At 50.0% G+C, this 23,643-nt stretch overlaps 2 protein-coding genes and 1 pseudogene across 3 annotated transcripts; all 3 read right to left on the reverse strand.

Moving 5' to 3' along the window:
• LOC135967888 (growth hormone variant-like) lies at positions 1–1,403 on the reverse strand (annotated as a pseudogene).
• A 6,016-nt stretch (positions 1,404–7,419) lies between these two features.
• On the reverse strand, positions 7,420–8,839 carry LOC135967819 (growth hormone variant). The gene is made up of 4 exons (XM_065532206.2): positions 8,570–8,839; positions 8,241–8,360; positions 7,983–8,147; positions 7,420–7,727 (listed from the first exon to the last, which is right to left on the reverse strand). The coding sequence occupies exons 1-4, from the start codon at positions 8,837–8,839 to the stop codon at positions 7,530–7,532; spliced, it is 753 nt and encodes a 250-aa protein (XP_065388278.1). The 3' UTR covers positions 7,420–7,529.
• A 12,859-nt stretch (positions 8,840–21,698) lies between these two features.
• On the reverse strand, positions 21,699–23,351 carry LOC135967742 (somatotropin-like). Of its 2 annotated transcripts, XM_065531851.1 has the most exons (5): positions 23,281–23,351; positions 22,859–23,019; positions 22,517–22,636; positions 22,259–22,423; positions 21,699–22,001 (listed from the first exon to the last, which is right to left on the reverse strand). In XM_065531851.1, the coding sequence occupies exons 1-5, from the start codon at positions 23,288–23,290 to the stop codon at positions 21,804–21,806; spliced, it is 654 nt and encodes a 217-aa protein (XP_065387923.1). In that variant the 5' UTR covers positions 23,291–23,351; the 3' UTR covers positions 21,699–21,803. The 2 variants fall into 2 exon arrangements, with proteins under 2 accessions (XP_065387923.1, XP_065387922.1); XM_065531850.1 differs by having other exon boundaries at positions 22,259–22,636.
• Between the last annotated feature and the right edge of the window lie 292 nt (positions 23,352–23,643).

Below are 23,643 nucleotides of genomic sequence, written 5' to 3' on the forward strand. Positions count from 1 at the left end.
TCAAACTTGCTGTAGGTCTGCTTGAAGATCTGCCCAGTCCGGGGGCTGCCGTCTTCCAGCCTCTGCAAAGTGAAGGAAGAGAAGGAGAGGCTGAGCGCTTGGTCACTGTTGCCTCCCTCCCGCTCTCATTCATTCGTTTTCCTCCCTCCCCTTCAGGGTGTAGAGAGAGGCCTGGAGGATTCACGAGAGGAAATGAAGACTAAGGTGAGTTCTCTTAGGTCAGAGCCTGACTGCTAAAAAGAGGGCAGCAGTTTCTCTCCCTCACCCCTCGAAGCCAGTGGGGTTCCAGGATTGGGAACCCCTGGGGTCACCCTCACCCACATCAGCGTTTGGATGCCTTCCTCTAGGTTCTTTAGGTAGAGATAGACGTTGAAGTTCGAGGTGCCATACACCAGGTTGTTGGTAAACACACTCCTGAGGCACTGCACGGGCTCCAGCCACGACTGGATGAGCAGCAGGGAGATGTGGAGCAGCTCTAGGTTCTGCAGAGGAAGGACCAGCGGTTGCTGTGCTGCCCGGGGGCTCTGACCACAGGCCTACCCCATCCCCGCCTGGGGGAGAAGGCATCCACTCACGGATTTCTGCTGTGTTTCCTCCTTGTTGGAGGGTGTCGGAATAGACTCTGAGAAGCAGAGAGAGGTCTGGGGGTTGCGCAGGAATGAATACTTCTGTTCCTTTGGGATATAGGCTTCTTCCTAGGAGAAGGACCACCCACCAAGGTCTACCCTGCAGACCAGCTCCCGTTGTTACTTTTCTGGGAACCTCACTCAGCGTACGCTCATCTGCCTGCATTTCTGCTTCAGAAAACAACCCTGAGCTCCTTATTCTCTCCCAGGACTTCCCAGCGAGGGAAAGTCACCCCTTCTTGCCACCCCTGATGTGCACCCATTCCCCAAGAGCTTACAAACTTCGGGTACGTGTCAGATGCCAGCTTATGCAGGTGATGGGCGCGGAGCACAGCGGTGTTAAAAAGCCAGGATAAGGGAATGGTTGGGAAGGCACTGCCCTCTTGAAGCCAAGGTAGGCAGAGCAGGGCAATAGCCAGAATTAGGCATGTCCAGGAGCCTGGGGAGAAACCGGAGGGCAACAGAGGGAATGGAGAGCAAGATGCCAGTGCTGTCCCTGCTCCAGGAGCTGTTTTTTTTTCTCCCTCCTCCAGGGACCAGGAACATTCTGAGATTGGCCAAATATCTGGGCTGAGATGCCCCCGTCCCATCTACAGGGTTCCGCCTCTCCCCTCAGGACACATCGTGCAGAAATGGATTTTAGGGGCGCTTACCTGCAGCCATTGCAGCTAGGTGAGCTGTCCGCAGGACTCTAAGTGTTTCAGGGAGTCGGGCCTTGGGATCCTGGAGCTGGTCTCTTGTGGGCCCTTTTTATACCCTGGCCCCTTATCTCTTGCTGCTTGACCCCACCTATTTCTCTGTACGTTTACGCATGGGGCCACTGATGTACCTGTGCTAATGGCTAATTTAGAAGCTCCTCCCACACATGCTGGGATCATGCCCCCTGGCTTGTCATCTTTCCCTTCTCACCGTTACCAGCATCGTAAGAGTTGTGCACAGAGTGTCGGCCAGAGATACCACCCAACTTGTCCTCTCTTTAAGGAGCAGGTGGGTGCCCTCTGGCAGCACATCATGGTGGCCAACCTGAACACGGGGAAGGATGTCAGGATAGCCAGTCCTCGAGACCCCTACAGACCCCATCCCACTCTCTATCCTATCCCTTTCCTCCTCCTCACATGTCTCCCCTCCACCCAGCAGAGAGAATGTGTGTGTTGCGAAAAGGCACCAAACACAGCCAATAGATTGTGGGGGTTCTGGGCAGGATTCAGTCCTGAATTCCACTTTTGCTGACTCCTCCTGGGCCCGCCTGAGGCAACTGGATGCAGTGCTAACACTGACCACTAGAGGGAACCAACCCCACACTTTGCTCTCCCCTTTCCCTGAGTCGGGTGGGCGGTGGTGGTGGGGGAGAGCTCCCACAGGTCCCTGGGGATGAAGAACCCAGACTCATGGTATTGCCCCAGCTCCTTGGACCTGCAGCAGAGATGCAAACCAAGAAACAGATATCCCGGGGACAGACACGGACCACAAGCGCTTCCTCCCCTAGACCTGAAACCATCAGAGAATCGAAAAGTTGGAAGAGCTCTGGAAGGTTTGAGTGTCTTTCCCAGCTTTGGAACTCAGAACACATCAGGCCGAAAGATGCCCTCTCCAGCCATGGAAGCCCCTCCTCTTTTTTCTCCCCCTCCTTTCCAGAGCTGTATAGAGCTTATCCAGTTGCCAAGGGCCTGCCTGTGCATTCTCACGTCAGACCTGCCACTTGTCTTGTGAAGGAGGTGTTATTATCATCCCGTTTCACAGGTCAAGACACTGAGGCTGAGAGAGACTGATTGCATGAGCTACCTCAGCCAGGGCAGCAGATCTCCACAACCTTGCTCTTCCCACATTGTGTTACTCAAAGTCCTTTCTCCGGGCCGGGCACGGTGGCTCATGCCTGTAATCCCAGCATTTTGGGAGGCTGAGGTGGGTGGATCACTTAAGGTCAGGAGTGCAAGACCAGACTGGCCACCATGGCAAAACTCCATCTCTCCTAAGAATACAAAAATTAGCTGGGCGTGGTGGCACAAGCCTGTAAAAGTGGGAGGCTGAGGCAGGAGACTCACTTGAACCCAGGAGGCAGAGGTTGCCGTGAGCCAAGATGGTGCCACTGCACTCCAGCCTGCGTGACAGAGCGAGTCTCCATCTCAAAACAGATTAAAAAAAAAAGTCCTTTCTCCAGAGCAGGTAGTGTGGTGCTACTCAGTTATTTAGTTATTTTAGTTTCTTTATTTTATTTTATTTCTTTTTTGTGATGGAGTCTCATTCTGTCACCCAGGCTGGAGTGCAGTGGCATGATCTTGCCTCACTGCAACCTCCACCCCTGGGTTGAAATGATTCTCCCTCCTCAGCCTCCCTAGTAGCTGGGATTACAGGCTCCCACCACTATGCCGGGCTGTTTTGTACTTTTTTAATAGAGAGGGGGTTTCAGTATGTTGGCCAAGCTGGTCTCGAACTCTTGATTTTAGGTGATCCACCCTCCCTGGCCTCCCAAAATACTGAGATCACTGGCATGAGCCACCGCTCCCAACCCAGTAATTTCAGCTTCTAAATCCCTCTGAGTGCAGGGATCCTGCCCCCAACACAAGGGGCTCTTTGCCTCATTTTGTCTTTCCATAAGGGGCAGCTTGTTCTTTCTCTATTCCCAGGTGAGAATGGCCCAGTGGCATGGGGTGCCTTGTAGAAACCTCACAGCAGGACAAGGCGAAGGAAGAGAAGGCCAGGACTGAGCCTCCTGTCTCCTGGTGCCCAGAGTTGGGGCTATTTCAATACCATCTGGAGGTCACAAGCATCAGATGCCCCCAGAGGTGAGAGCAGGAAAGAACATCCTCACGGGCACTGAAATCATCCCCCGCTGAGTTTAAGAGCATCTAGCACTTGACGCTATAGAAACAGAAGCAAGGAAGCAAGGAAACGCTTCTAGAAGTGGTTGGCTGTGGTGTTGGCAACCAACATTGAAAACCCACAGCCCTGTAGCCCAGGATGTGAATGCTGGGGCCCTGCCATCTCCCCCCTTTCGGAGCAGAAGACAGACCTCCTTTTTCTGCCGTCATTCCCGAAGCATTACCCGACCAGCAGCCCAGACTCATCATCTGCTGGGAGGGCCCTGGGCTGTGGGCTGTTCTCCAGGCAGGGCTGCAGGAGGGTCCAAGAGGGGTGTCATCAATGATACCAGTTCTGAGAAAGCTGGGGCTCAGGGAGGGTGGAGACACCTCTTTCTCCATTCTCCTTCCAGCACCAGCAAAGAGGAGGAGCCAGGTGGAAATGGAGGAGGGTCCCTGAGCTCCACTTAGCTTCTGCCTCCCCCACCATCCTTCCTCCAATGTGAATTGGGACAGACGGAGCCCCATGACAGGGTCTTTTAGCCAGTGTTGGGGACTTAGATGTGGATTTTCGGCCATGGAAGAAGTCTCCAGCCTCCCTTAGGAATGAGCCCTAGCAGGGGCCCTAACTGGGGATCACTGCACAACTCCGCAGATAGGCACAGGGCTGGTGAGGCTCCCTAGACGGGTTACTGCCAGGAACACGTGGGAGCAGCCAGGGTACGGGAGTGTCTCCTGTCACCTCTCCACTTCTGTTGACCCCAGAGTTATGGTGACTCAGAGGACTCCAGGGAACCCTGGGGAAACAACTTTACAAAGGGTTACCATGGCAACCATGGACCAGAGGGAAGAACTGAGGCCCACAGGTGTGGGCAGAAGTCGGTGATCCTTTTCTGTAGTCTAGATCTTCCCAGGGCCTTGAGCAATGGAGACCACGTCCATCATTCATTGCTAGTAAAAAATCAACTTTGAATTAGACTTGAGATTTTCCTGACAGTCCCGGGAAGTGGCCCACTGTTGGGGCATCACTTGGGGCCAGATCCCTGGCTCCTGCAGGCTGAGAGACTACCCAACAAGAGCCTCCGCATGGCCAGTGGGGAGAGGCTGGGCTTCGCGTCTCTGGTTTCAGCCTCAAAAGGCTCAGGATAGGCCAGACACTGTGGCTCACACCTGTAATCCCTCCACTTTGGGAGGCCGAGGTGGGTGGATCATGAGGTCAGGAGTTCAAGACCATCCTGGCCAAGATGGTGATATCCCGACTCTACTAAACAAACAAAAATTAGCCGGGCATGGTGGCAGGCACCTGCAATCCCAGCTACTCAGGAGGCTGAGGCAGGGAATTGCTTGAACCCGCAACATGGAGGTTGCAGTGAGCTGAGATCACGCCACTGCACTCCAGCCTTGGTGACAGAGTGAGACTCTGTATCAAAAACAAAACAAAACAAGACAAAAAGCTCAGGATAATCTCACAATCATCTTGGTTCCTTTAAAGAACCTCCCTTTATAATTTAGGATTAATGAATTTCTCTGTGTGTTTGGAAGCCCTTCCTATGTCCAACCTTGACTAACTTTAGGGTTCTGTGTGCCTGCTGTGGAAAGTCGCAGATCTGCTGTTGATCCTAAAGTGGTGTCTTTCAGGCTTTGAGATCTCCTGTTAGGTTCAAGACTGTGGGGTTGAGGACAATCACATTTTTCGAAGCCATACTCACCGGGTCTTAGGGATCGCCTCCGAGGGACTGGTGGGCGCTCCTTCCACTCCCACTTTGGTGATTTGCGGCGCACACTTCCCACCTGCAGCTCTGTTCTTTCTTCCTTGAGATCAGAGGCTGTTTATCGTACTGGGACATACTCTACCTCCTTTTGGCTTCTAATGTCCTTTTTCTGAGTTTGGTACCGAGTCAATTACTCAGCTCATTGGATTAAGGTCTTCAGGGAATATTATGTGGGGATTCCCAAGGGCTCTCCTAGGGGAGGTGAGGAAGATGATCAATACTTCTGCGTGTCCACCATGTGCTTGGGACTGTACTGAGCCCTAGGGATGTGAGTGAGGATACTGAGGCTCAAAGAGATCAGGTGGCTTGCCTGGAGCTCTCCCACTATCCAAGGCCTATCCAAGGCCCCTAGGCTTTCCTTCCATGCCAAGATCTTTAGAAACCTCATCTAGTAAAGATGGTGGCACTACTAGGCATGGACAGAGCTTGCCTCAGTGCAAAGCTAGCAGGACAGGGGTCAAGTCCCTGCACAGAGGATGTTCCATGAAGATGGGGGGAATTGAACATGAGGAATTCAGCAGCAGAATGAGGTGTCTATAGGCATTAAGGAAAGTGGTAGAAAACAACCACCCAGTGTAGCTCGGTTTAGTGAACCGAGGCACATCATGCTGCCTATTTGTATTGCACGTTTCAGTGTACATCGTGTTTCACTTCCTGTATCTCGTTGGACCCTTAAGCTTGCCACATGATATGGCCGGGGGGTTCAGGCACGGAGAAAGGGCCTTGGAAGGCTTGGGGAGGAGAGGGGCAGGCACTGTTGTGTGTTGATGGGGTATTGTTTGCACTGGTTGATGATCTCTGAACAACCAAGAAGTACATAACGATCTACCTAACCGGACGTGCTAAGTAATTTCACTTTGGGGATGATTCTCCAGGGAGACAATCCATTGATAGAGAAGTGAAAAACATCGAGATGTGTCTAGTAGTTGTAGGAAGTCTGGGGTGCTTTCCTGATGGGGTGTCCTCAGCTGGAAATAGCCTCTCCTTCCTTTGACCTGTCCTGTGGCTATTTGCAGACATTTTATTCCTCTTACCAGACTGTAAGCTCTTTGAGGCTGGATTTCTTTTCTTTTCTTTTCTTTTTGTTTTTTGAGATGGAGTCTTGCTCTGTTGCCCAGGCTGGGGTGCAGTGGCACGATCTCAGCTCACTGCAAGCTCTACCCACCCCAGGTTCACGCCATTCTCCTGCCTCAGCCTCCTGAGTAGGTGGGACTATAGGCTGTCCGCCAGCACACCCGGTTAATATGTTGTATTTTTAGAGATGGGTTTTCACCGTGTTAGCCTGGATGGTCTTGAACTCCTGACCTTGTGATCCACCCGCCTCGGCCTTCTAAAGTACTGGGATTACAGGCGTGAGTCACTGTGCCCGGCCTGAGGCTGAATTTCTGCCTTTCGTCTATTCATTCTTTCACTCATTCTTCTATTCGTTCATTCACCGATTCCACAAGTAGTTGTTGTCTATAACATTTGCCAGAGATTGTACCAGGCAGATGGGCATATCTAGATAAACAAAACACATGATCCTTTCTCTTCTGGAGCTAACAATCTACTGGCAGCAGAGATAATAGCAAACAAGTAAATATGTAACAGTAAAATAGAAATTTGGAATTCGAAACATTCCTATGAGGTAAATAGGTAAGATATGGAGGGAGGGAATAAGCCAGAAGGTGACAAGACGAGGCAGCTGGCACAGCTCTAGGCCCAGGAATTCAACAAGCGTCTACTGAGTGGACCCAGCACATGAGAGGACAGTGCTAAGCAGAGAAGTCAAATGTCCACTGGGCTGGGCATGGCCAGGTCGCCCATGCTGTGCCTGACATCCTCCTGCTGGTATAATTATTTTAAAATGACAGGACAGGGAAGGGTGCCATGGCTCATGCCTGTAATCCCAGCAATTTGGGAGGCCAAGTTGGGCAGATCACCTGAGGTCAGGAGTTGGAGACCAGTTTGGCCAATATGGTGAAACCCCGTCACTACCAAAAATACAAAAATTAGCTGAGCCTGGTCGTGCATGCCTGGATCCCAACTATTCGGGAGACTGAGGCAGGAGAATCGCTTGAACCCAGGAGGCAGAGGTTGCAGTGAGCTAAGATCGTGCCAGTGCACTTCAGCCTGGTTCCCAATAGACCCCGTGGGCCCTACAGGTCGTCTTCCCAACCTGCCCCTTGCTCCATATCACCACCCTCCTCCCCATAACATTATAGAAGGACACCTAGTCAGACAAAATGATGCAACTTAATTTTATTAGGACAAGGCTGTTGGACACTGGAGTGGCACCTTCCATGGCCAGGAGTGGCAATTGGGAGGGGTCACAAGGGATGCCACCCAGGCATCTAGAAGCCACAGCTGCCCTCCACAGCGCGGCACCGCACGGTGCGCAGGAATGTCTCGACCTTGTTCATGTCCTTCCTGAAGCAGTAGAGCAGCCTGTAGTTCTTGAGCAGTGTGTCATCGTTGTGCGAGTTTGTGTCATACTTGCTGTAGGTCTGCTTGAAGATCTGCCCAGTCCGGGGGCTGCCGTCTTCCAGCCTCTGCAAAGTGAAGGAAGAGAAGGAGAGGCTGAGCGCTTGGTCACTGTTGCCTCCCTCCCGCTCTCATTCATTCGTTTTCCTCCCTCCCCTTCAGGGTGTAGAGAGAGGCCTGGAGGATTCACGAGAGGAAATGAAGACTAAGGTGAGTTCTCTTAGGTCAGAGCCTGACTGCTAAAAAGAGGGCAGCAGTTTCTCTGCCTCACCCCTCGAAGCCAGTGGGGTTCCAGGATTGGGAACCCCTGGGGTCACCCTCACCCCCATCAGCGTTTGGATGCCTTCCTCTAGTTTCTTTAGGTAGAGATAGATGTCGAAGTTCGAGTTGGTATGCACCAGGTGGTTGGCAAACACACTCCTGAGGAACTGCACGGGCTCCAGCCACGACTGGATGAGCAGCAGGGAGATGTGGAGCAGCTCTAGGTTCTGCAGAGGAAGGACCAGCGGTTGCTGTGCTGCCTGGGGGCTCTGACCACCGGCCTCCCCCATCCCCGCCTGGGGGAGAAGGCATCCACTCACGGATTTCTGCTGTGTTTCCTCCTTGTTGGAGGGTGTCGGAATAGACTCTGAGAAGCAGAGGGAGGTCTGGGGGTTGCGCAGGAATGAATACTTCTGTTCCTTTGGGATATAGGCTTCTTCCTAGGAGAAGGACCACCCACCAAGGTCTACCCTGCAGACCAGCTCCCGTTGTTACTTTTCTGGGAACCTCACTCAGCGTACGCTCATCTGCCTGCATTTCTGCTTCAGGAAACAAACCTGAGCTCCTTATTCTCTCCCAGGACTTCCCAGCGAGGGAAAGTCACCCCTTCTTGCCACCCCTGATGTGCACCCATTCCCCAAGAGCTTACAAACTTCGGGTACGTGTCAAATGCCAGCTTGTGCAGGTGATGGGCGCGGAACACAGCGGTGTTAAAAAGCCAGGATAAGGGAATGGTTGGGAAGGCACTGCCCTCTTGAAGCCAAGGTAGGCAGAGCAGGGCAATAGCCAGAATTAGGCATGTCCAGGAGCCTGGGGAGAAACCGGAGGGCAACAGAGGGAATGGAGAGCAAGATGCCAGTGCTCTCCCTGCTCCAGGAGCTGTTTTTTTTTTCTCCCTCCCTCCAGGGACCAGGAACATTCTGAGATTGTTCAAATATCTGGGCTGAGATGCCCCCGTCCCATCTACAGGGCTCCGCCTCTCCCCTCAGGACACATCGTGCAGAAATGGATTTTAGGGGCGCTTACCTGCAGCCATTGCAGCTAGGTGGGCTGTCCACAGGACCCTGAGTGGTTCGGGGAGTCGGGCCTTGGGATCCTGGAGCTGGTCTCTTGTGGGCCCTTTTTATACCCTGGCCCCTTATCTCTTGCTGCTTGACCCCACCTATTTCTCTGTACGTTTACGCATGGGGCCACTGATGTACCTGTGCTAATGGCTAATTTAGAAGCTCCTCCCACACATGCTGGGATCATGCCCCCTGGCTTGTCATCTTTCCCTTCTCACCGTTACCAGCATCGTAAGAGTTGTGCACAGAGTGTCGGCCAGAGATACCACCCAACTTGTCCTCTCTTTAAGGAGCAGGTGGGTGCCCTCTGGCAGCACATCATGGTGGCCAACCTGAACACGGGGAAGGATGTCAGGATAGCCAGTCCTCGAGACCCCTACAGACCCCATCCCACTCTCTATCCTATCCCTTTCCTCCTCCTCACATGTCTCCCCTCCACCCAGCAGAGAGAATGTGTGTGTTGCGAAAAGGCACCAAACACAGCCAATAGATTGTGGGGGTTCTGGGCAGGATTCAGTCCTGAATTCCACTTTTGCTGACTCCTCCTGGGCCCGCCTGAGGCAACTGGATGCAGTGCTAACACTGACCACTAGAGGGAACCAACCCCACACTTTGCTCTCCCCTTTCCCTGAGCCTCGGGCGGGCGGTGGTGGTGGGGGGGAGCTCCCCCAGGTCCCTGGGGATGAAGAAGCCAGACTCATGGTATTGCCCCAGCTCCTTGGACCTGCAGCAGAGATGCAAACCAAGAAACAGAAATCCCGGGGACAGACACGGACCACAAGCGCTTCCTCCTCTAGACCTGAAACCATCAGAGAATCGAAAAGTTGGAAGAGCTCTGGAAGGTTTGAGTGTCTTTCCCAGCTTTGGAACTCAGAACACATCAGGCCGAAAGATGCCCTCTCCAGCCATGGAAGCCCCTCCTCTTTTTTCTCCCCCTCCTTTCCAGAGCTGTATAGAGCTTAACCAGTTGCCAAGGGCCTGCCTGTGCATTCTCACGTCAGACCTGCCACTTGTCTTGTGAAGGAGGTGTTATTATCATCCCGTTTCACAGGTCAAGACACTGAGGCTGAGAGAGACTGATTGCATGAGCTACCTCAGCCAGGGCAGCAGATCTCCACAACCTTGCTCTTCCCACATTGTGTTACTCAAAGTCCTTTCTCCGGGCCGGGCACGGTGGCTCATGCCTGTAATCCCAGCACTTTGGGAGGCTGAGGTGGGTGGATCACTTAAGGTCAGGAGTGCAAGACCAGACTGGCCACCATGGCAAAACTCCATCTCTCCTAAGAATACAAAAATTAGCTGGGCGTGGTGGCACAAGCCTGTAAAAGTGGGAGGCTGAGGCAGGAGACTCACTGGAACCCAGGAGGCAGAGGTTGCCGTGAGCCAAGATGGTGCCACTGCACTCCAGCCTGCGTGACAGAGCGAGTCTCCATCTCAAAACAGATTAAAAAAAAAAGTCCTTTCTCCAGAGCAGGTAGTGTGGTGCTACTCAGTTATTTAGTTATTTTAGTTTCTTCATTTTATTTTTATTTTTATTTTTGAGATGGAGTATCATTCTGTTGCCCAGGCTGGAGTGCAGTAGCACAATTTTGCCTCACTGCAACCTCCACCTCCTGGGTTCAAGTGATTCTCCCTCCTCAGCCTCCCTAGTAGCTGGGATTACAGGCACCCGCCACTATGCCAGGCTAAGTTTTGTACTTTTTTAGTAGAGATGAGATTTCAGTATGTTGGCCAGGCTGGTCTCGAACTCTTGAGTTTAGATGATCCACCCTCCCTGGCCTCCCAAAATAGTGAGATGGCGCGAGCCACTGCTCCCAACCCAGTTATTTCAGCTTCTAAATCCCTCTGAGTGCAGGGATTCTGCCCACAACATAAGGGGCCTTTTGCCTCATTTCGTCTTTCCATAAGGGGCAAATTGTTCTTTCTCTATTCCCAGGTGAGAATGGCCCAGTGGCATGGGGTGCCTTGTAGAAACCTCACAGCAGGACAAGGCGAAGGCAGAGAAGGCCAGGACTGAGCCTCCTGTCTCCTGGTGCCCAGGGTTGGTGCTATTTCAATACCATCTGGAGGTCACAAGCATCAGATGCCTCCAGAGGTGAGAGCAGGAAAGAACATCCTCACGGGCACTGAAATCATCCCCCGCTGAGTTTAAGAGCATCTAGCACTTGACGCTGTAGAAACACGAGGAAGGAAACAAGGAAACACTTCTAGAAGTGGTTGGCTGTGGTGTTGGCAACCAGCAATGAAAACCCACAGCCCTGTGGCCCAGGATGTGAATACTGGGGCCCTGCCGTCTCCCGTCTTTCAGAGAGGAAGACAGACCTCCTTTTTCTGCCTTCATTCCTGAAGCATTACCCGACCAGCAGCCCAGACTCATCATCTGCTGGGAGGGCCCTGGGCTGTGGGCTGTTCTCCAGGCAGGGCTGCGGGAGGATCCAAGAGGGGTGTCATCAATGATACCAACTCTGAGAAAGATGGGGACAAGGGAGGGTGGAGACACCACTTTCCCCATGCTCCTTCCAGCACCAGCAAAGAGGAGGAGCCAGGTGGGAATGGAGGAGAGTCCCTGAGCTCCACGTAGCTTCTGCCTCCCCCACCATCCTTCCTCCAATGTGAACTGGGACGGACAGATAGCACCCCGTGACAGGGCCTTTTAGCTAGTGCTGGGGACTTAGATGTGGGTTTTTGGCCATGGAAGAAGTCTCCAGCCTCCCTTAGGAATGAGGGCAGCAGGGGCCCTAACTGGGGATCACTCCAGAACTCCGTAGATGGGCACAGGGCTGGTGAGTTTCCTGAGACAGGTTACTGCCAGAAACACGTGGGACCAGCTAGGGCAGGGAGTGTCTCCTCTCTCCACTTCTGTTGACCTCAGAGTTATGGTGACTCAGAGTACTCTAGAGACCCCTGGGGAAACAACTTTACAAAGCGTTACCATGGCAACCATGGACCAGAGGGAAGAACTGAGGCCCACAGGTGTGGGCAGAAGTCGATGATCCTTTTCTCTAGTCTAGATCTTCCCAGGGCCTTAAGCAATGGAGACCATGTCCATCATTCATTGCTAGTAGAAAATCAACTTTGAATTAGACTTGGGATTTTCCTGACAGTCGTGGGGAGTGGCCCACTGTTGGGGCATCACCTGGGGCCAGATCCCTGGCTCCTGCAGGCTGAGAGACTACCCAATAAGAGCCTCCACATGGCCAGGCGGGAGAGACTGGGCTTCGCATCTCTGGCGTCTGCTTCAAAAGGCTCAGGATAGGCTGGGCGTGGTGGCTCACGCCTGTAATCCCAACAGTTTGGGAGGCCGACACAGGTGGATCACCTGAGGTAAGGAGTTTGAGACCAGCATCGCCATCATGGTGAAACCCATCTCTACTGAAAATAGAAAAATTAGCTGCTCATGGTGACGTGCGTCTGTAATTCTAGCTATTGGAGAGGCTGCGGCATGAGAATTGCTTGAACCCGAGAGGCAGAGGTTGCCATGAGCCAAGATCATGCCTCTGCACTCCAGCTGGGGCAACAGAGTGAGACTGACTTTGTCTCCAAAAAAAAAAGAAAAAAGAAAAAAAAGGTAGAAAAATCCTAATCTCTGAGGTCACCATTATCTAGCTCCTTACCCACTGAGAAGCACAGATGGGAAGCAGGAGCCCCAGGGCCACCATGGCTGGAGCAGCATTATCATTTAGTCGGAATCCATAAGAACACCCTAGGTTTCATCTGGGACTCCCTGCCCATGGGGAAGATGGGAAAGAAGAGTTGACTCAAAGCAGAGATCTGCTAGTGCTCCGTTAGTAAGGAAAGCTGTTGGGTGGAGGGGACCACATTTGGGTGAGGAGAGGGAGCAGGGTGTGAAGGTAGTGAGGGAGTGTGGTGCACCGAACTCAGCTCTTTGGGAAACCGTTTTTGCAGACAAGCCATGGTTAGAGGAATCCCGATGCTCTGGCAAACAGACCTGGCTGGAAGGGATGGAACACAGGCTTGCTTGTGTCCCAAAGGGAAACCCAGCTCCAGCCTTGGTGTGTACCTGGAATGGGGTGGTCTTTGACCTTGAAGTGCCACAGAAGGCAACCCAGAACCACACCAGAGCCTACTGCTGCACAGCCACTAACCAGCTGGGCTCTGTCAGCAAAGACATTGCTGTCATTGTTCAAGGTAAACTTTGCTGCTCTGCTGCCGGGCGGAGGATGGAAATCCCTCAGGGGTTTGGGATTCTTATCCAAGGATGAAAATAAGAAAGATTCTACTAGGTTGGGAAGAATGAGACTCAGAAGTGGGCCTGGTGGGCTGGGGTGGGTGATCCTCGTACTTTGTGACCTTCCTAACTCTGTCTTCTGTGCTTGGACAGGATTGGATGAAGGAATCAGCTCTGCCCTCTTTGTCGTTATTACCGTTGCCCTTGGAGTGGGTGTCATCACCATAGCACTGTATTTGAGCTATCGGCCCTGCAAAGTGGACGGGAGGAAATTGCTCTCTAGACAGAAAGAGGAGGACAAAGAGGAGAAAAGCCAGTTTACTGTTGAGGAAGAGAAAAGTACAACTCATATAATTGACAGCTATTTGATTGAATGAGACTTCTGCTACTGTGGTTTCCCAGGGAGGGAAGAAGGGATAGAGGAGAAAGGAAGAAACAGAATGGCAGGCTGCATTTCCCTTTGTATTCTTCTGTCGGTAAAACAGTGTTTCAGGCCCCCATGTCCCAGGTCCTGTGTGTCCAGTATGTCCACAAGCTCACCTTTCCCTCTATCTCTCTCCCCTCCTTTTTTTTCTCTTTTTGAGATGGAGTCTCACTGTTGTCACCTAGGCTGGAGTGCAATGATGCAGTCTCGGCTCACTGCAGCTTCAGCCTCCCAGGTTCAGGTGATTCTCCTGCCTCAGCCTCCCCAGTAGCTGGGATTACAGGTGCACACCACCACGCCTGGCTGCCATTTCTTTATGGTTCGCACTGCCCTTTCTCTTAAACGTCATGCTAAAGACAGGCACATCTTAGAAATGCAACTCATATGTCATGGTTTTCTGATTTCTAACTGGGAACTCAATTTGTAGTCCAGGGACAGGACTTTGAAGGGAGTAAGTATCAAATACGGGGCTAGGAGTCAGAGCTCTGTTCCCATCTCCACTTTCCATTGCTCCCCTGACCTGGGCTTCTGGAGTGCCAGCTCCCAGAGCTGAGCTTGTTGACATCATTAAGGATCAGTGGCAAGCTTCAACTCAGTAACCATCTGTTGTGGGTCTTGGGGGAGTATACAGATGGTAAGAAATTCCACTTTGGGCCGGACAAGCATCCTATCTAGCCCAGTGTGCTGTCTGTGAAGTAGAAGGTAGAGTTCTTCCACGGAATTGGCGTCATAGGTTAAGCACTCCAAACATCTCTGAATTCCTTTTGACAGAGAGATGAACTGTGAGTTCACATTTGCCAGTTTTCTTTTTTTTACCCATATGGGCGTCTAGGTTACAGTTCCAATGTTTACTCTCCCTTTTCATCAACAAGTGGATATTTTCATGTGTCTGAAAACAATTTCCCTGAAACTTCAAGAGGAATCCTCTTGTGCAAACGTTCATATGATTTTATGATTCAGCTTCCTTTCTTGTCCTTGGAAAAGAGTATATTCACCCTCGGAGAAGGCATGAGGAATCATAAAACCAGATCTTTTCTTCCAAATCAGTCAAGAAATGTTCACTGGAAAGTTGCTATGGTAAAAATAAAAGTGATTTTATGATATCCAAATGCATTTCTCTACCCTTCTGTGTCATTGCTGAAAGCTCTTATTATGTCAAACAGTTGCATTTTATAACTTTTTTTTTTAGATGGAGTCTCGCCCTGTTGCCCAGGCTGGAGTGCAGTCGCGCAATTTCGGCTCACTTAAAACTCCACCTCCCAGGTTCAAGGAATTCTCTGCCTCAGCCTCCAGAGTAGCTGGGATTACAGGTGCCCACCATCATGCCCAGCTAATTTTTTGTGTTTTTAGTAGAAACAGCGTTTCACTATCTTGGCCAGGCTGGTCTTGAAGTCCTGACCTCGTGATCCACGCACCTCGGCCTTCTAAAGTGCTGGGATTACAGGTGTGAGCCACCGCTCCCAGCTGCATTTTATAACTTTAAGGACAATTTCTAAGGAAAAAACACCGTGTTGATAGCATAAACAACCAGCCCAGGGCAGGGGGTGCATTAGCTCAGGGCAGCAGCCTATTTGACCTGCTTTCAAAACTAAAATTCAGGCCGGGGAGGTGGCTCACACCTGTAATCCCAGGTCTTTGAGAGGCTGAGGCAGGCGAATCACTTGAGCCCCAGAGTTGGCAAATATCCTGGACAACATGGTGAAACCCCATTTCTACAAAAAATACAAAACTTAGTGTACTATACTGGCACGTGCCTGTAGTCCCAGCTACTTGAATCTGCGGACTCAGAGAGTCTGAGGTGGGAGGATCACTTGAGCGCGGGAGGTGCAGGGTTGCAGCTAGTTGAGATCATGCACTGCACTCCAGCCTGGGTGACAGAGCCAGACCCTGTCTCAAAAACAAAACAAATGAAACAAAAACAAAAACTGAAGTTCAGACTTCCAGATAGAGAGAGGTGCGTAGCCTTCCAAATTGCAGATACTAGCTAGAAAAAATCGTGGCATCAGACACCAGAAAGAAAACATTTTCCCATTCTTCTCAGACCTCCTCTGAGTCTGGTGTTATAGATTAAGTATAAAAATAACCCTTTGGTTTCACCACATACAAAGCAGTGGGGATGCAGCGGTGAACAAAACATTGTCCCTGGCTTCCACAAATTTATTAGGAAAGCTATTTAGACAAACAAGTAGGAGATTACATTTGTGCATGAATTCCTATGACTGGGAAAGCAGATTGTTAAGAGAAAGCATAACTCAGATCAAAGAAGGCTTCCTGGAGGGACATGAATTATCTTGACTTTGCAAAATAGCATCATCCCCCAACATGACCTTTTCAACCTGGATGTTTCCACTAGGTGGAGCTACTGCTCTCTCATCCTGTGAGTCTGATATAAATCATCCACCTTCCCTGAATCGAGCATTTGGGGAAATAAGTTAAGAAGCAGGTTTCAGAGACAGGAGTATAGAGCCGCCCCATCCGGGGATCCACAGCCATTTCGGTGTCAGGATCAGCCGCATCAGGGCTGTAGTTATCCTTTATCTGCAAACCCTGCCTCATGGCCTCAGTGTCTTGAAGCACAGCAAATCTAAAAAGGAAGGGAAAAATGAGCCAGGTGTGGTGGTGTGCACCTGTAATCCCAGCTACTGGGGAGGCTGAGGCAGGAGAATCGCTTGAATCTGGGGCGTGGAGGTTGCAGTGAGCCGAGATCGCGCCATTGCACTTCAGCCTGGCCAACCGAGCAACACTCCCGTCTTGAAGAAAATGAAAACAAAAACAAACAAACAAACACAAAACAAAACAAACAAAACCAAAAAGGGAGGGAAGAAGGGGGCCACTTGGACTTTCTAGTTCCAGCAGGGAGAGCCTGGAGACTTAGCCGGCTGTTGCCTTTGCTTGTCACTGCCACAGGGTGTCAGTGTTGACAGATGGTCCCACACAATACCATCAAACCAAGTGGGTCTGCAAATCCGGGTTCCCAGCTGCTGTGGATCTCTGAGGGAGGATGATCTCCTTCTTCGGGGCCTAGTCCAGCTGCGCTTGTCCTCTTGCTTGGGTTTCCAGGGTTCCAGTTCTTAGAGCTCAGTAGTTTGGAAGAGCTGTCCCGCAACGGTCTTCAGAGTAGGCTGGGTTACTTGGAACCCTTGTAGACTTGGAAACTCTGTTTGCTTTCCTTCCCGAAGGATCCACACCACCAGGGGTCAGGCAGCCCCTTCTCACTGATTCTTTCTTTCTTTCTTTTTTTTTTTTGGAGATGGAGTCTCGCTCTGCCTCCCAGGCTGGAGTTCAGTGGCGTGATCTCGGCTCACTGCAACTTCTGCCTCCTGGCTTCAAGCAATTTTCTTGTCTCACCTCTGGAGTAGCTGGGATTACAGGTGTGTGCCACCATGTCCCGCTAATTTTTGTGTTATTAGTAGAGACAGGGTGTCATTATGTTGGCCAGGCTGATCTCAAACTCCTGACCTCAGGTGATCTGCCCACCTCTCAAAGTGCTGGGATTTCAGGCTGAGCCACCATGCCCGGCTTCATTGATTCTTAAAGCAGGAAGGGTCTCACATCTCTCTTCCAGTATAATAGAGCTTCTGAGGGTAGCTGCCTTCATTGTCTATAGGAGGAGGCCCCACCCCCTAAATGGTTTTGATCATATTCTTTCTGAACATTAAAGCAATTGGCTCACGCTTAAATTGCAGCTACCTTGATTATCTCCAGAGGAAGAGTGGCCTTTAATACTCCAAACGTTTGTCGTCTTTATTATTATTTTTGAGACAGAATCTTGCTCAGCCACCCAGCTGCAGTGCAGTGGCATGATCGGCTGAGTGCAACTCTGCCTCCCGGGCTGGAGCGATTCTCATGCCTCAGTAGCTGGGAATACAGGTGTGCACCACCACACCTGGCTAATTTTTGCATTTTTAGTAAAGATGGAGTGACACCATGTTGGCCAGGCTGGTCTTGAACTTCTGACCTCCTCCCACCTTGGCTTCCCAAAGTGCTGAGATTACAGGCATGAACCACCGTGCCTGGCCGTTTATCCTCTCAAGGATGGTCAGGGTGGCATTTTGGTGTCTTTCTCTCTAGTCCTGAGAAAGCATAAGTTATATCTTTAGTGGGACTTCTTACCATAGGATTAATAATAGTATTTACCTTAGAAGATTATAATTAGAAAGAAATGACATAATACTTGTAATAAATTAGCATGGTGTTCACATTTGTTGGTTTTAATTATTACACTGATAATTCTGGTGGGAATTAAGCACATCATTATAATCACATAAACTCAAAGCAAGAATCAGAAATCCATGGTGACCTTGAGGGCCATCAAAAGTCATAGACACCGTGCACAGCTTTCCGATTTTTCTAGTCTTTTTCTTGCTCCTTCCCCTACTTTCCCCCGAGTTTGGTCCTCTATGATTTAGGACTACTAGTAGGGTGACCAGTCCTATTAGCTGAGTTTGCATTGAGCTGAGGGATTCTTGGAAGGAACGTGGGACTTTCAGTGTTGACATTGAGAAAGTCTCCTGAAAATGAGGACAAGTTGGTAACCCTAATCCCAGCGGTGCTCATCACATGCCTCAGCACTCCAGGGCCTTCTGAATTAAAGAAGCAGCCAGGCAAAGTGTCAGCTTGTCTTGGCCTAGAAGCCCAGACCTGATAATTCAGAAGAAAAGGGAAGGGGTCAGTTCTGCTCTCAACTGTGTATAAAGGGACAAAACTCACCATGTGTATTTCAACAATGCTCTTGGAAGAAATTCAGAAGTGGTCATTTTAGGTTAGGGTAAATTCAAAAAAATGACAGAGTCAGGAAAACATTATCCCAGGGGTCAAGGATGACTCGAGCTCTGCCTACTGAACTCCTCCTTGTGCCAGTCTTGCTAATGCTATCTTCAGGGAGAGTTTTCGTTAGAAAATACCATTAAGGGTAAAACGTGGTGGCTCACACATGTAGTCCTAGCTCTTTGGGAGGCCAAGGCAGGTGAATCCCCTGAGGCCAGGAGTTTGAGACCAGCCTGGCCAACATGGTGAAACCCTGTCTTTACTAAAACTATAAAACTTACTCCTGTGTGGTGGTGCACACTTACAATACCAGCTACTCAGGAGGCTGAGGCAGGAGAATCATTTGAATCCAGGAGGTGGAGGTTGCAGTGAACCGAGTTCACATCACCACACTCCAGCCTGTGTCTCAAAAATAAAAACCAAAACCAAAACAAAAATAGACTATTAACATTCTTTAGTTGTGAGAAGATATAAAAATTTCCATCTTAACCATTTTACGTATATAGTTCAGTCACGTCGAAGTACATTCACATTGTCATGCAACCATCACCACCATCCATCTTCAGAACCCTTTTCATCTTGCACAGTCTAAACCCTTTGCTCATTAAATACCTCCCTATTCCCTCCCTCCCCACAGCCTCTGGCAGCCACCATCCTACTTTTTGTCTCTATGAATTTGACTGCTCTGAGTACCTCATATGACTGGTATCAGACAGTATTTGTCTTTTTGTGACTGGCTCCTGAGAAACACTTTTGAGATGACTGGTTGGAATTCGGAGCAGGTGGCACCACAACTGGCCCAGGCCTCTCATCTCCTTTTTCTCCTTTTTCCCTGTTCCACCAATACAACAGCTGTGGACACAAGGATCTCATCTCTGCGGTCCCTAACGCAGTGGTTATCAACCTTGTTTACACATTAGAATCACCTGGGAAAGTTTTCAAACGACTCTTGCCTGAACCAGATTCCAGGCTAATTACATCAGAATCTCAGTGAGTGAGGTCTTACGTGTGCATCGTTTAGAAAACACCCTAGACATCTCAAATTTGCACCGGAAATTGCTGTCCATACCAAGTTGATGAGCTGAAAAGTAGAATAACAGTGGGTAAATCAAAAGAGTTTAAAGTAGATGGTCTTTAAGGTCTTTTTATATTCGAAAATGTGCAAAGTCATGTAGTATCTTTCTAATTCTCAACCAGCAGTGGTTGAGTGGATTCACCTACACCCGAGGGGATCTGGGTGGACACTCTCTGGAGTGTTGCTCCCCCTGCAGTTCAGTTATATGTTACGACCACCCCACTTTAGAACCCTCTTAGTCACCCAGGTAGGCGCTGGACATTGTCATTCCCCTGTCACGTGCAGTCAACAAATACTTACAAAGATGGGTCACCTTTCCTTTAAAAACACGCAAGCCAAGAGATAATGATAATTGTGTTCATTCCATTGACTTCTAAAGACCGTGAGATTTCTAAATAATTTTAAGGCCGAATGAAGGACATTGCAAGAATATTGATTCCAGCTCCGTACAAGAAATAGTTTTCTACAGTGAGAGTGGTTTAATAGAATGAGGAGCCTTGTGAAAGTGATTCCTTTGGTTCTAGTGCTACACACTTGTATTTGGAATATTGACTTTAATGGATGCCGGAGGATAAGATTCCCAAAGTAGAAGAAACTAGACTGACTTATGAGGCCCTTCTAACTCCAAAATGCCATGAGTTTAAAGCCAGATAGTAGAAGAACGACGTAAGATGCAAGAATGACTTCTGAACTGAGAAATGCAGCAGCTCCAGAGTTCTGATTATTTCAGCTTTCAACCACTTCCCAAAGACTGAATTATTAACTGTAAAATAGCCAAAAATGAACACAAGTGGATCTTGTTATCAAGAAAATTTATTATAGCAATAAGAATCAGAACTTCTAAAGAAGATTAATTAGGGGGTTGATTTTTTGCATTGCAGAATAATTCCTGACTTCGTGAAATCATTTTTGGATATTAGAGTTCCTGTGAGCCTCTTAGTATGGATTTATAGGTCACCAGTCACTTAGCCAAAGTGCTTGGGAGAGTAAACTCTTAACTTTAAAGAACTAACCACGCTCTTTAGTGCTTATTTGGAAATAACAAACATCTGAGAAGTTTATTATTTCCTAATTGCCAAGGAAAACAATATAATTTCACAGCAGGTATTTAGACCCTCCATTAGAAAACACAAAACATCCAAAAATTCAATGCAGAAATAACTACAATTTCTTGAGTACTATAATATGTCAAAATGTCATGGTGTTTAATCCTCTCATAATCCTAGTAAAGCAATATATTATTATCTCAGCTTGGTCAAGTAATTTACTCAAGAGCACTAAATTACATAAAAACCAAATTTTTCTGATTCTTTCCCTTACACCAAATTCCCCAATCAGCATCTCTCAGAACAAACTTGCTCACAGACAGCTTGGAGACCATGTGTGTTTGGGTTAATTTTTGCCCTTATTATATTTTCGATATGTGTTTCCAATGTTTAAATGTTAGATTTTTTGTATAAGTCTGGATGTCCTAGCTGTCTTAAAGAATCAGAAGGTCTGGAAGCCCTGTCCCTGCAGTCCTGATGGTGACAGGCTGGCTGGGTCCTACCTCAGCAGGGGCTTAAGTGCTGCAGATTGTGCTAGTTCTCACCCCTCTGTGTTGCATCCACCAAAGGAAAGCGAGTGTCATCTGGGATTTATCCTATTCCATCCAACCCTCATTGCTTACGTTGTTATCTTCCTGGTACCTGTTGTCACTGCATTTGCAACCCCAAATAAAATCTCTCTTCCACTTTCCTTGTCCTAATTGAGATCCCAAATGCTCTGGTTCTGTATGTCTCCAACTCATTTTTGCATTGTTCTCATAAAAGTAGTTGGGCTTAAGGAATATTGATCTTAAAGTTGTTCTGCACACAAGTAATTCTATTATATTGTTTCCTCACCTGTTGGGAAGTTTTTGCCTCTGCACTTAATAACCCATGTTGTTTTCATTTCTTCCCACTCCTGGGGGGCCAGGTTTGGTTTTGCTCGTGATGGTGGGGGAGGAAGAAATGCCTTCAAGTCATCTCTGGGATGACCATTGAGCTATGACCAGTGAGCTGGGACAACTGACCTGGTGGAATGGCCTTAGTGAGTAACAGACTGCAGTGATGTGTCAGCTTTCTTATGGCACAGGAACAACCAAATCTCTTATATTTCAGTGGCCTGGTTCCCAATAGACCCTGTAGGCCCTACAGGTCGTCTTCCCCAGCTGCCCCTTGCTTCACACCACTACCTTCCACCCCATAATATTATAGAAGGACACCTAGTCAGACAAAATAATACAACTTAATTTTATTAGGACAAGGCTGGTGGGCACTGGAGTGGCACCTTCCGGGGCCAGGAGAGGCACTGGGGAGGGGTCACAGGATGCCACATGGGCACCTAGAAGCCACAGCTGCCCTCCACAGTGCGGCACTGCACCATGCGCAGGAATGTCTCGACCATATCCATGTCCTTCCTGAAGCAGTGGAGCAGCCCGTAGTTCTTGAGCAGTGAGTCATCGTTCTGTGAGTGTGCGTCAAACTTGCTGTAGGTCTGCTTGAAGATGTGCCCAGTCCGGGGGATGCCATCTTCCAGCCTCTGCAAAGTGAAGAAAGAGAAGGAGAGGCTGAGCGCTTGGTCACTGTTCCCTCCCTCCCTCTCTCATTCATTCATTTTCCTCCCTCCCCTTCAGGGTGTAGAGAAAGACCTGGAGGATTCACGAGAGGAAATGAAGACTAAGGTGAGTTCTCTTGGGTCAGGGCCTGACTGCTAAAAAGAGGGCAGCAGTGTTTCTCTCCCCCAGCCCTTGAAGCCAGTGGGGTTCCAGGATTTGGGACCCCTGGTGCCATCCTCACCCACATCAACGTTTCGATGCCTTCCTCTAGGTCCTTTAGGAGGTCATGGACGTCGCTGTCCGAGGTGTGATGCAACAGGTTGTTGGCAAACACACTACTGAGGAACTGCACGGGCTCCAGCCACGACTGGATGAGCAGCAGGGAGATGCGGAGCAGCTCTAGGTTCTGCAGGGGAAGGACACGCAGTGGCTGTGCTGCCCGGGGGCTCTGACCACAGGCCTCCCCCATCCCTGCCTTGGGGAGAAGGTATCCACTCACGGATTTCTGCTGCGTTTCCTCCAAGTTGGAGGGTGTGGGAATAGAGTCTGCGAAGCAGAAGGAGGCCTGGGGGTTCTCCATGAGCGAATGCTTCTTTTCCTTTGGGATATAGGCTTCTTCCTAGAAGGACCCCCCCCACCAAGAGGGACTGCTGGTCTCTATGCTGGAGACCAGCTCCCATTGTTACTTCTCTGAGAACCTCGCTCAGTGTATGCTCATCTGCCGGCATTTTCGCTTCAGAAAACAACCCTGAGCTCCTTAGTCTCCTCCCATGACTTCCCAGGGGGGGAAAGTCACCCCTTCTTGCCACCCCTGACATGCACCCATTCCCCAAGAGCTTACAAACTCCTGGTAGGTGTCAAAGGCCAGTTGGTGCAGGCGATGGGCTTGGATCATAGCATGGTCAAAAAGTCTGGATAAGGGTACGCTTGGGACCCTACCAGCCTCTTGAAGCCAAGGCAGGCAGAGGAGGGCAAAAACCAGGAGCAGGGATGTCCGGGAGCCTGGGGAGAAACCGGAGGGCAACGGAGGGAGCCAGAGAGCAAGAGGCCAGTGCTCTCCCTGCCCCAGGAGCTGTTTGTTTTTCTCTCTCTATCCCTCCAGGGACCAGGAACATTGTGAGATCGGCCAAATATCTGGGCTTAGATGGCGATACTCACATTCAGAAGCCCCAAACCTGAGGGTTAGTTTCCCCGTCCCATCTACAGGGCTCAGCCTCTTCCTTCAGGACACATCGTGCAGAAATGGATTTTAGGGGCGCTTACCTGCAGCCATTGCAGCTAGGTGGGCTGTCCACAGGACCCTGAGTGGTTCGGGGAGTTGGGCCTTGGGATCCTGGAGCTGGTCTCTTGTGGGCCCTTTTTATACCCTGGCCCCTTATCTCTTGCTGCTTGACCCCGCCTATTTCTCTGTACGTTTACGCATGGGGCCACTGACGTGCCTGTGCTAGTGGCTAATTTAGAAACTCCTCCCACACATGCTGGGATCATGCCCCCTGGGTTGTCATCTTTCCCTTCCCACGGTCACCAATATTGTGAGAGTTGTGCAGAGGGTCAGCCAGCGATACCACCCAACTTGTCCTCTCTTTAAGGGTCATGTGGGTGTCCTCTGGCAGCACGCCATGGTGG

The sequence above is a fragment of the Macaca fascicularis genome, chromosome 16, assembly GCF_037993035.2.
Source record: "Macaca fascicularis isolate 582-1 chromosome 16, T2T-MFA8v1.1".
NCBI classification, from domain to species: domain Eukaryota; kingdom Metazoa; phylum Chordata; class Mammalia; order Primates; family Cercopithecidae; genus Macaca; species Macaca fascicularis.

Bases quoted from the DNA above. Each gene is read 5' to 3' on its own strand.
- LOC135967742 (XM_065531850.1), bottom strand. The intron at 22,637-22,858 runs GTAAGCTCTTGG...GGGTCCTTCTAG, and splicing joins TTGACACCTACCAGGAGTTT to GAAGAAGCCTATATCCCAAA. The intron at 22,002-22,258 runs GTGAGGATGGCA...TTCACTTTGCAG, and splicing joins GCATCGAAACGTTGATGTGG to AGGCTGGAAGATGGCATCCC.
- LOC135967819 (XM_065532206.2), bottom strand. From the start codon at position 8,839: ATGTTCCTGGTCCCTGGAGGGAGGGAGAAAAAAAAAACAGCTCCTGGA. The intron at 8,361-8,569 runs GTAAGCTCTTGG...TCCTTCTCCTAG, and splicing joins TTGACACGTACCCGAAGTTT to GAAGAAGCCTATATCCCAAA. The intron at 8,148-8,240 runs GTGAGTGGATGC...CTTCCTCTGCAG, and splicing joins AGGAAACACAGCAGAAATCC to AACCTAGAGCTGCTCCACAT.